At 37.4% G+C, this 12,497-nt stretch overlaps 1 protein-coding gene across 2 annotated transcripts in view; it reads right to left on the reverse strand.

Annotated features, from left to right (window-relative positions):
• Positions 1 to 10,431: 10,431 nt before the first annotated feature.
• The window catches only part of tbx3a (T-box transcription factor 3a), a 7,846-nt gene continuing 5,780 nt past the window's right edge, over positions 10,432 to 12,497 (reverse strand). For both annotated transcript variants that reach the window (XM_060863196.1, XM_060863197.1), the window contains exon 7: positions 10,432 to 12,288. In XM_060863196.1, the coding sequence (XP_060719179.1) occupies positions 11,866 to 12,288 (423 nt within the window). In that variant the 3' untranslated portion in view covers positions 10,432 to 11,865. The remainder of the gene's footprint in view (positions 12,289 to 12,497) is intronic.

The raw sequence follows: 12,497 nt of genomic DNA on the forward strand, positions 1-12,497 counted from the left end.
ACTCCTGTCATATTTTGTATAAACACTATATGGCCAAAAGTATGTGGACACCTGACCATTACATCCATGGAGTTGGTCCCCTATTAGCTGCCATAACATACTCCACTCTACTCTGAAAGGTTTTCACTAGATTTTGGAACATGGCTGTTGGGAATTTTCATTCAACCAAAGGACCATTTTTTATGTTTGGTCAAAAGACCTAGCATGTAGTCACATTCCAATTCATCCATGAGGTGTTCAGTGGGGTTGAGGTCAGGTATTTTACCTATTTCTAAGTTTGTACACAGGATCACTGCCATACTAAAATAAGTCTGTATAACTTACTCCCAGTAAAGCAATATCTTAATGTTGTAGAATATAAATCCATTTTTAGAAAACTGCATGCATCTAACTTTCTGGCAACAGTTACATTTACAGCATTTAGCAGACGCCCTTATCCAGAGCAATTTACATTTGTGTGATCTTGTGTCCGGTGTGTGAGGTCTCTAGATATTTTTGATCAAATTTTATATGAGTAAACAGATTCTGTTTCTTTAATTCTTGAACCTATCTTTCAATAAGTAGCGTTTAAGTCCATTCATCTTTATAAGAGGACTTATTGAAGCACGTGTTCTCGTGCGCCATCTACTGGTCTAATGATGTAAAGACAATAAACAGTAAAATAAAGCAAAATATTTTTTTCTACGTTACAATCATTTACTCACAGCATTTAGTTCATGAATTTAAGCTCTGTTTTAATTTGGCTTATTCGAGATCTGCTTTCCTTTGTGAAGCAATATATAAATATATAGTCATGTTATGTCTAAAATCAGTCATTTAAATTAAAATCAATTATTTTTTAATTTAGATCTGCTGAATAAAAGCAACACTAGCTGGTGATAGTCCTTGTGTGATATCACTAAAATATAGTGTAATGCTTTATTCACGTACTGGGAACCAAATGCTATGTAATGGACAAGCTCTGTGTTGCGGCTGCAGGAATACAAGACAAATCAGTGTTAGGAAACCCAGTCCTTGTTAAATAATCAAATGTCTCCATCATGTGGTATTACAGGGTATTACAATATATTTTCAAACCGCCTGCATCGCGGTTTACTTTTGTTAACTGGTGCATCACATAGAAGTTCACAAGTCCAAGTCAAGTTTGAATTTTGTATTTAAAACACTAAATACAGCATAACCGGCTAAGCTATAGTGTATAGTATATAGTGTGTTTTTGTGTATTGTCTTTTGTTTAATGTCTTGTATTTTTGTTTGCACTGTCTTTTCAAATCAAATCAAAATCAAATCAAATTTTATTTGTCACATACACATACATACAGGGTACGACATGCGGCGAAATGCTTTTTGCATCTGTCCGGTATTTAAGCATAAAAGGAATGCAATTAGGGATAAAACAATAAAACCAAAACCAAAAGGAGTTAGATAAATAAAAAGTAAAAACTATATATATATATAAAATATAAAAATATGAAAAATATATGTGAAAAAAGAATGTATATACATATACATAAACATTTACATTAATGCATATGGTCTTTAATGCATATGATTGTCCTTAAAGTGTCTATGTGTAGTATGGTGTGTATAGAGTGTATGGCACTGTGCTGTGCAAGTCCAGAGTTAAAGTGTCAGTCCAGAGTTAAAGTGTCATAGTGCAAAAAGGTGTGCAGAAAAACAGTGAAGATGGAGAGAGGGGTCCAGTACTAGATCCTGGGTGTTTCCTGGTTTAAATTCCGAATGGCCTGCAGGAAGAAGCTTCTCCTCATTCTCTCTGTGTTTGCTTTCAAGGAGAGGAAGCGTTTCCCTGAATGCAACAAAGAAAAGAGTCCATTGTTGGGATGGCTGAGGTCCTTTACAATCTTCTTTACAATCTTCCTGGCCCTGGTCTGGCACCATGTGCTGTAGATGTCCTGCAGGTCAGCGAGCTCGGTGTGGATGGTATGTTCAGCTGATCGCACCACCCACTGGAGGGCTCGCCTGTCCTGCATGGTGCTGTTCCCGAACCAGTGATGCTGGTTGTTCCCGAACCAGTGATGCTACCCGTCAGGATGTTCTCAATGGTGCAGGTGTAGAAAGTCTTTAGCACCTGAGAGGGTAGTTTGAAGTCCCTTAAGCGTCTCAGGTGGTACAGACGCTGTCGGGCCTTCTTCACCAGGGTGTTGATGTGACAGGATCAAGACAGGTCCTGTGTGATGTGGACACCTAGGTACCAAAAACTGTCCACTCTCTCCACTGGGGTCCCGTTGATGTTTAGCGGTTGGTATGACCGCTCCTGCTTTGTGCTGAAGTCCAGTATTTACGTCGCTCTGGATAAGCGCGTCTGCCAAATGCTGTAAAAAAAAAATAAAATACACTATCAACTCCTTAGTCTTACTGACTAAGAGATCAGGCCCACACAACAATGTCGTCGGCATCATTTCTTTCACTCGGCAAACTTGATGATGGTGGTGGTCTTTTGTCCTGCACTGTCTTTTTGTCTTGTCCTGCACTGTTTGCACCAGGTTGCACAGATGCACTTTATGTGTCTAGGAATAACTTACTAAGTCCTTAGCTCTGTCTTTGTTTTATGTACAACTACGGTCCTGGAGAAACGTCGCCTCAGTTCACTGTGTACTTCAACAGCTATATATGGTGGAAATGACAATAAAAGCTTTTTGACTTGACTTGTATTCAAACTGAGTACACTGAAATCCCCACTGAGACCCTGTTTTCTCTACTGACCTGGACATCTCTGGGATTTCTTGCTATTTTTACATAGATTTGTTTTGGTCCTAGTATCACTAAATATTCTTTTGAAACTTTTAAAATATGATATTGGCTAGTCCTGGTTTTGGATTTGAAAATGGTGGTCTTGTCATTTTATATTTATGTATAATCACACATGCAGGTGGACACAAGAGGTTTATAAAAGAGAGCAAGCATCACACAGACAAAAGGAATCCAAACACTCAAAAGGATGTGTATTGAATAAACAGGAATATATACTACAATAACTATGACCACAGCCCAGCTCAAACTTTACCAGAAACAAATGAGTTCTTTTATATTGGGAACATAAATAGCAGTCACAGTCTACTTCGAGGAGCACTAAAGAAATCCAGGTTAACAATCTCTAAATGGGCAAAAATAATCTAAAAACAAAATTAGACAACACACAGTTCTCAACCAATCGGTGCATTCAAGAATTAACTAACCACACACACAAACCTAAACAAAAGCAGGAAGTTAGATTGTCAGGCTTATAAATAAGGTTTTCAAGATGATGTAGCACATTTGAATGAAGCCCAGGACTCGTCCAAGGACTCGTGCAATAACACAATAACACTCTACATACTACACCACTACTGCATTATTACTCCACTATATATATGAAGTTGCAGTGCTGTTTTTCATTGCTGAAAATTGTTTGAACAGTTTTTCATTGTTTCAATTTTCATTGTGACAATTTTAAAGACCTATTCTATTCTATTCTATTCTATTCTATTCTATTCTATTCTATTCTATTCTACTTTATTTAATTTTTTTTATGTTCTAAACACAGAAAACAAGGGCAGGATTACATGTGTAGGTCATCCGCATGGACTGGACCTCCTAGAACCAGGAACCGACTACTCAAACACTAAAAATTCACTTTACATTTAATAAAATACAATTTAAATACACTTTTTTCAGTTTAAACAAACTTTCTCAAACTTTCTGTCACAAGGGCCCCTTTTTATCTTTTAAATACATTATGAAAGTATATTTCTGGTTTAATGAGGCTTGTAGTTAACTCATTTAATTTGTGAGCAACTAAATATCCTATTGATTTTAACCATGATAATGGTGGGCAGTAATTTTCACCACCATACCAAAATAAAAAATAGCAGACTGACTAATTATACTTCATGGACACAACAGCTGACCAAGTTATAGGTCAAGTTTAAAGTAGTTGTTCATGAACTGATTTCCCTGTGAATTGAAATCAACCCGTATAAAGATTTAACCATTTTTATTAACAATTTTAAACAAGTCATAACCAGGACATAATCTATATTGATGACTCCTTTACACATAGTGTATATTGCTAAGCTAAGACATATAATAGAAAAGCTAGCTCATGCTTTTGTTACGCTTGACAATTTGTCTTTTCTTTATATGACTATATCGTATAATTAATATAATCCCAGTATCCGGTGTCGCCCAGAAGAGGGTGGGCTCTCTTTTGAGACTGATTCCTTTCAAGTTTTTCTCCTCTTGTCATTTCAGAAAGTTTTTCATTTCTATACTGTCGCCTCTGGCAAACTCATTATGGGTCTGAATCTACATCTGGATTTCTGTAAAGCTGCTAGTTACAATGTCTATTGTTAAAATCATTTTATAAATTGAATCAAGATGAATCAGGGAATATAACTAACATGGTATATAGGTCAAATGTTGCTAAAAATGAGCTTTTATAATTCGACAGTGCAATGGGATAAGGGATCTTATTATAACACTATAATACTGTAGATTTAATTGTATGAAAGGATCAAAATAAAAGGTTTATTATCAGATGTTGTGCAAATGTTCATGGGTAGCTGTAAAAAGTATAAGAAGTTACTTAGAGCCCCCAATCAACCAATGGTCAAATTACATATGCAGGCTGAAATATACCATGCCAGCATTATGCAAACAATCAAAGAAAACATTGTTTCAGAGACAAATAATTAAACTCCAAAAATTAAGGAGTGCTAGCAGTGATCATTTGACTGGAGATATCCATGAATTAGCGGCTAAATACAAGCCTTTATCTCATTCCATTCATCCCCACGTGTGCTAACAGCAAATTGCATCCGTTTTACCTCACTATAAAAATACAGAGTTATTTACAATGGGTTGTGTGGATAGGGTCCATTTTGGGTCATTTGACTTATTTCATACTATGTTAACCCAACTTTGGTGTAGTTAACTTTTGAAAAATAAAACCCAGCCTGGACCAGTAAAGTGGTTTTAACTGGTCACCCAGACAGGTTGGTCATGCTGGTTTTAATTTGTCACGCTACCTCTAGATATTCAGGTTTAATGGTTTACGTTCTATCTTGACTATTTCCTTTTGGTTGCAAAAATAATAGGTTTGGTTGCAAAAATAGAAAAAAATAAAAAAGTTAGATAAACTTCTTAAACTATCTTAGGCCAACAAACCATCTTAGGCTGGTATAAGCTAATTTTTATCCCAGTTATAAAGAACTCGGATTTATTACGTATAAGTACATTTCTCTGTATGTTTTTTCTATTGAAATATATTAACAATGGTGACCTGTGGGGGGTGCTCTGGGAGTATGGGGTCCGGGGCCCTCTGCTAAGGGCTGTCCGGTTCCTATATGACCGGAGCAAGAGTTTGGTTCGCATTGCCAGCAGTAAGTCAGACTTGTTACCGGTGCATGTTGGACTCCGGCAAGGCTGCCCTTTGTCACCGGTCCTGTTCATTATCTATATGGACAGGATTTCTAGGCGCAGTCGGTGGCTGGAGGGAGTCCGGTTTGGGGACCACAGGATTTCGTCTCTGCTTTTTGCAAATGATGTTGTCCTGTTGGGTTCCTCAAATCAGGACCTTCAGCGTGCACTGGGACGGTTTGCAGCCGAGTGTGAAGCGGCGGGGATGAGAATCAGCACCTCCAAAATCCGGGACAATATCCCGGATACAGGCGGCCGAAATGAGTTTCCTCCGTAGGGTGGCTGGGCGCTCCCTTAGAGATAGGGTGAGGAGCTCGGTCACTCGGGAGGAGCTCAGAGTAGAGCCGCTGCTCCTCCACATCGAGAGGAGTCAGCTGAGGTGGCTTGGGCATCTGTTCCGGATGCCTCCTGGACGCCTCCCTGGGGAGCCTCCCTGGGCATGTCCAACCGGGAGGAGGCCCCGGGGAAGACCCAGGACACGCTGGAGGGACTATGTCTCTCGGCTGGCCTGGGAATGCCTCGGTATTCCCCCGGAAGAGCTTGAGGAAGTGTCTGGGGAGAGGGAAGTCTGGGCGTCCCTGCTTAGACTGCTGCCCTTGCGACCCGGCCCCGGATAAGCGGTACAAAATGGATGGATGGATGGATGGATGGAAATATATTAACAAGGCACAGGTACTGCAATGACTAGAACACAAACATAATGAGAATTCTCAAAAGACAGGGCATAAACAAAGCACCCAGGTGAGAGAAAGCATCTTTTTATAACACTTTTTTTGTAAATTGGAATGAAAACAAGTTTATGATAGGATAAACTTGGTTAACATCGTCAGCTAGCTACAAGCCTGAAGTTTCTGATTGAAATATGCCGTTCCACCTTAAATGATTGCAAATGTGATATTCAGCCAGTAGAGTCCACTATTAGACTTCTTTTCTTTTCTTTTCTTTTCTTTTCTTTTCTTTTCTTTTCTTTTCTTTTCTTTTCTTTTCATTCGTGTGGAATATTGAATAATGGCATTGAACAAGCCAGTTGTGCCAATTGAATAGTTGTTATAGCTTGTTTGTTGTAGTTTTCAAACAGGTTCAGGTAAAGTTGTATAAAATGCCTTATTTCTTCTTATGAGCCAAATAATAAACCTAGTATTTGGTGTGTTGAAACATATTGGGTCAAAATGGAAAAATCACAGTTTGTCAAAGCACACATGAGACTATTGTTTGTTATTGACTCAAATAAATAGTGGTCTAAATATGCAAGCAGAAAGCCAACTAAACTCAATCCTGTACTTACCAATGGTCCTTTATTTAGTGTCATGTTACTAATGGATTATTCAATAATTGCAATAAAACTAATACAAAAATGATTTATTTACAAGAGTAAGGAATGTAAAACTTTACATGGAATTTTAAGATGTTAAGAGTGAAAAACATTTTTTGGACTGGAAACGGTTTTGATCATTTTCTTTCTATTCAATTACGGTAAGGTTTTCCTGGCTGAACCAGGATGTTTATCCACTCAATTCATTAACTTTTTAATGACTTAAAAAGTAAAAAAAATATTTATACACTATTTTTATGATTCCTTTGAGCATGATGTAGTCATTTGTCCAGACCTTTAGTTATATTTTTAGTTATTCCACAATTTAAAAAAATAATTTTTTTTGGATTGGATTTGGATTGTCTATGTTTTGTATTGGCCCAAGTGTTTCACCTCCTTCTCATCCAGATTGTGGTGAGTTTTTATTGGACCAAGATGTTTTAACATGGGTGGCCTGACATTAGGCATTATAAGCAAAATATGTTATTAGGGTATGACTTTTAGGTGGAAGATGACTATTAAATATTAGACATGTTTGCTTGCACGCACATATTAGAGAGTAATACTAATGCCCATACCTACTGCAGTGTGTGTTAAACAGGATGTATTCTGATTACCTATATGTTTATATGTACATACCTATTTGTATACACGCATATACACTTTGATGTTTAAAACTCTGGTGTGAAAGAAAAACCTGATTTAACTATATTAATGCATATATTCATTCATTCATTTTCTACCGCTTATCTGAACTACCTCGGGTCACGGGGAGCCTGTGCCTATCTCAGGCGTCATTGGGCATCAAGGCAGGATACACCCTGGACGGAGTGCCAACCCATCGCAGGGCACACACACACTCTCATTCACTCACGCAATCACACACTACGGACAATTTTCCAGAGATGCCAATCAACCTACCATGCATGTCTTTGGACTGGGGGAGGAAACCGGAGTACACGGAGGAAACCCCCGAGGCACGGGAAGAACATGCAAACTCCACACACACAAGGCGGAGGCGGGAATCGAACCTCCAACCCTGGAGGTGTGAGGTGAACGTGCTAACCACTAAGCCACCGTGCCCCCTCATATAATTAATGCATTTTTTTAATGAAGTGCTATTTCCCTCAAGAGCTTAGTAATAACGAACACATTTCGTTTGAACACAAAATGATGTTAGTACTGATCATATATGCTGCCTGTTAAGCAATAATCTTAGTAAGCAATAATAGTTTTGCTGGAGGCAAGGATAAAGTAAACTGTTCCTTTCCTATCTCGAGATCAACTTTAATGACTGAACTTCTGCTAGACATTATCTCTCCAAAAGCATCTTCAAGACTACCACTTCATAACCTACAACCTTCTACAGTCCACTAGAAATCGTTGTAAATTGAAATTGTTGGGACAAAAAAACCTAAGGGTAACTTGTTTATATAATATACTAATGCATTTATTTATACACATAAATCAAAATATTTTTATAGTTACAATTGAAAAGTTCAGACAGCTATTCTATAACCAGCCGCTAGATGGCGAGCAAACCAAATGAAAAAGCATTACATCGTTAAAAATCATGAAACTGTAAGTCAATGTGTCAGCTGTCAAGAGTCAGTTCGGATTCTTTAATATCGGCTAGTCTGGGTTTATTCAGTTTCACATGAGGAACAGAATATAGATTGCATTAAACCTCATTATTATTTTATGGTTTGGTGAGAGAAATGCAAAATCCCTCCTGTTGAATTAACATGATAACGTGATACATTATCCTGCCTTGATGCCCAATGACGCCTGAGATAGGCACAGGCTCCCCGTGACCCAAGAAGTACGGATAAGAGGTAGAAAATAAATGAATGAATGAATGAATGAATGAATGAATGAATGAATGAATGAATGAATGTGATACATTACTTTATAAAGCGCTTAATTAATCACGTGGATGTCATATCAATACAGTGGACTTTCATCATTTTGTCCTGTAAACCATCTAGAAGTTGGTTTAAAGGTGAAGAGCTTATGATGATGATTTTCTTCCAATGAATTTCACCTACTTTCAAAGAATCTTTGACCCCAGTACCGATTCCACCTATGACTAAATGTAGTTAAATGTAGTTAACAGTCTCATAAAATAATTGGACTTTATAAATGTTGGGTGGTGATGTGACCATTCTAATACTATTACAGTTACAAATCAATGAACCTTACTTGGCCTTAATGACAGATTGCAATGACATCATGATATTGCCGTCAATAAAACCTAGTCAGAGTCAAACCAGTAGAAATAAAACCCCTTCGTTTTCTTTTGCCATGTTTCAGTTGGTTTTATATATGTTTAAGAAAGAAAAAAATAATGCAAATTAAAATATACGCATAGCTCTTTCACTGAACCATCAAAAGCTGACTAATTGATGTCAAATTATTATTTAAGGAGCATTTATTTTCATAAATAAAATAACAACAAATTTATTTTCAACAAATCAAATATCATTATAGCAAACTTACTGCAATTTTGATTCGGTTATATAACAATTTGCACTACTGTATTAGCTGCAAGCATCTAAAAGAACAAAGGACATCCCTTAGAAGATTCTAATGTTTTAACAGGGTAGATTCATGACACAGCTTATAGGATCCACACGTGTTGATTTAGCATCACCTCCTATCAAAGGCTTCTTAGCTATCTGTTAACCAAATATTACTATGTTTATATACCAGGCTCTTTGACGTGTACTTATATACTTTGCTCTTTGACGTGTACTTTGCCCTGTAACCACTGGGTGGCGATAAGCAGCTGACCTCAGCAGGAAAACATCCTTCCAACGTTATCCGGCAGACGCACTGTCGCCTGTCGAGTAATAAAATCGGTTTAGATATCGAAGGCGCCAGGTGAGCAATAGAAGGAGCAATTGAGATAGTTCGCCTGATGTTTACCTCTATTTTCCAGCGCCACCGACGTTACTTATTAACCATACAATATACAAATAAAGATAGGTGCTTTGATAAACCTGTGACTTCGGGCGCAAGCAAGTGCGCAAACACGTTATTTTACATTCTTCCAGGTTGGAAATAAACAGTGAGTTTGCTGGTGCCACGGTGGCCCTCATAAAGCTTAGTGGCTCCATAGAGCTTAATGTCAAGTAAGGAATTCCGGACTGGTCGAGCCGTGCTGATCCTTTCACTTTTACCACTTCGAGGACTGATTTTGGAAGAGATATCGTCAGAAAAATCTATCAGAACAAACATTTTGTTTTACATAATAACACAGTTTACAGCTTATATCATTTGCATAAGAACTATTTTACTGCTGCATCATTTTAAATAACCAACACGCCATGATATAATACACTCTGAAATAATAATTGTGCTTTTGGTTCTATAACTAATCTATAACTAAACTTTTAGCTTGTATAGTTTACCTGTAAACCCTTTTGGTACGCCATACTGTATTCTAAGCCAGAGACAAGGATCAGTATAACTTGGTACCTTCATTTTTGAGAGTGTGAACCCCTTGATATCTAGATTATTTGTACACTACTCTATACTGCCAACAAACACAATGCACGTTAACATAATAAATTGATTGATATTATCCTCCTTAACTGCACTCAATTTTATATTTCTTTGTATATGACCAAATATTTAACAGGTTTCTAAAAAAAATGATCTCCTTCTTTTGAACTTTCTTCATCCAAATGTATTCTTGATTGATTTAACTTCTTTATTGACACTTTCAAGAAAACACTGCTGATGTAAACTGTTCAAACTTAAATAATAATAATAAAAAAACAAATATATACAGAAAATATCTTACTTTATACTTCTGGCAAACAAACGTAAATTTGAACATTTATACATTTTCCATGATTTTTTTTTGTAGGAAAAAAGAAATTTCTCATCAGTATGAAGACACCGGCGCAATGCGCTTTCGCCTTTAATGCGTTTGAACAGAAACACTTTAACACAGAACAGTATGGGACAATGGCACATGGGTCTGCTAGAACAAACCTAGCACTGCAGATATTTTGCGGGGTTCATTACAATCCATAGTCAGAGGGACGGCAATGTGAATGTCATAAGCAAAGAGAATATCTCACAAACATTTTTTTACACAGTATATCAACAATAAATTAATTAACAGGTCGCCTAGGAAGAAACCGACTCCATGGTATTTACACGCCATATTCATATGAAATAATTACATAAATACTTTATAGCTACAGTATATGTCACTATTTACATTATAGTCGTTAGACCGCATCCATCGGTTAGCTTTCCCTACTCCCCAATTCATGTGAACGCTGGATTGTTTTTTTGTGTACCGCGGGGTAGTTTACAATATCAGATGATTTGATTCCTTTAGGGTGTAACCCATGTATTTATGTACACGTGGCTGTTAGTGTGATTGCAAATTCCCAATGTTTGCTTACAGTTTTTTCACTGTTTGCTCAACGACTTTGTGTACATGAGTCTAAACATGAGATGAAAGAAAACCCGTTAAGAAATATTGTATTGCACGCACTGCTTTGTCATATTTCACGTGAGATATAGTTGGTATGTATTTGGTAATCTTGGTTGTGAAAAAACAAAACAAAAAAAAATCCCTAAAAATTAACAACAAAAAAAAACAAAAAACAAACAAACAAAAAAACGTGACATGTAGAACGCCTTCCATCTGGCATTAATGACAGGTTTCAAATAATAAACTAAAGTAAAAAAAAAACAAACAAAAAAAAAAACAGCAGTTTTTTTATTAGATAAAGAGATATCTAATAAACTAAGAATATATTAAGAGTGCATATTAAAATGACTCTAGTGACACCCCAGCAACAGCAGCAGCTTATTCCACCTGTGACATGTTCCTTACCAAGCTGGTCGTATTCAATACTTCTACGGTAATCTATTCAAACACCAGGAGAAAAGGAGATTGTTTTAATTTAAGAAGACAAGAACACAACTAAAGATTTTTTTTTTTTCAATTTTGTCTTTTACCAAAGTGCATTTTTAAATCGAACATTTTCTTAATCTATAGGTTCGCATCCTATGTAAACCCGCTTTCGCTAGAAGGGCGTCGTCGTACACGATCCGTATCATCAATGTCCTTAATGATTCCCAATGGAGATCATGTTTTATAATTATTATTATGGAGATACGCTTCGCTCTCTGTCCTGCTTTGAATCGAGTCCGCTCACAAGGCGCTGGATGCTCTGCAACTCGTTGTTTGAATCTTTTTCAGAGCCTGTTTTTGGCGAAAGAGACACGGAGCCGGATGATATGGTCGAAGAACGGCTGGTCACCTCAGACGTGGAGTCCAAAGTTGCAGATACCGGACTAGAAGCCATGACGTCCCCCTTCAGGTCGATGGGAGGAATGGCGGTTGTAAGCAAAGTGCTGTCCGGCACACTCGGTAATGAATAAGGGCTGTACCGGAGCCGCGGGCGTACGGCGTTAAGGAACGGGTGGCGATGAACCGAGGAGGTGGCTGCTGAAGAGGCAGCAGCTGCTGCTGCCATGTACGTATAGGGATATGAGAAAAGGCCTCCAAAGGGAGACATTGCCAATCCCTGCATGGAGAAATAAATAACAAATAAAAAAAAAAAAACATCTATAACAACATTCAAGAAAAGTAGACTGCATTTTTAAAACAGGAAGCAGACCAAAAAACGATGCACTGATATAGTTTCAATTGTGCTGAACTGAAGTAACTGAAGTTTCCCCCTCAAACATTTGCTGGAATTAAAAAGTTTATATACGTTTGGTATACGCCAAAAGA

Source organism: Tachysurus vachellii, chromosome 26 (genome assembly GCF_030014155.1).
Source record: "Tachysurus vachellii isolate PV-2020 chromosome 26, HZAU_Pvac_v1, whole genome shotgun sequence".
Classification (NCBI taxonomy): domain Eukaryota; kingdom Metazoa; phylum Chordata; class Actinopteri; order Siluriformes; family Bagridae; genus Tachysurus; species Tachysurus vachellii.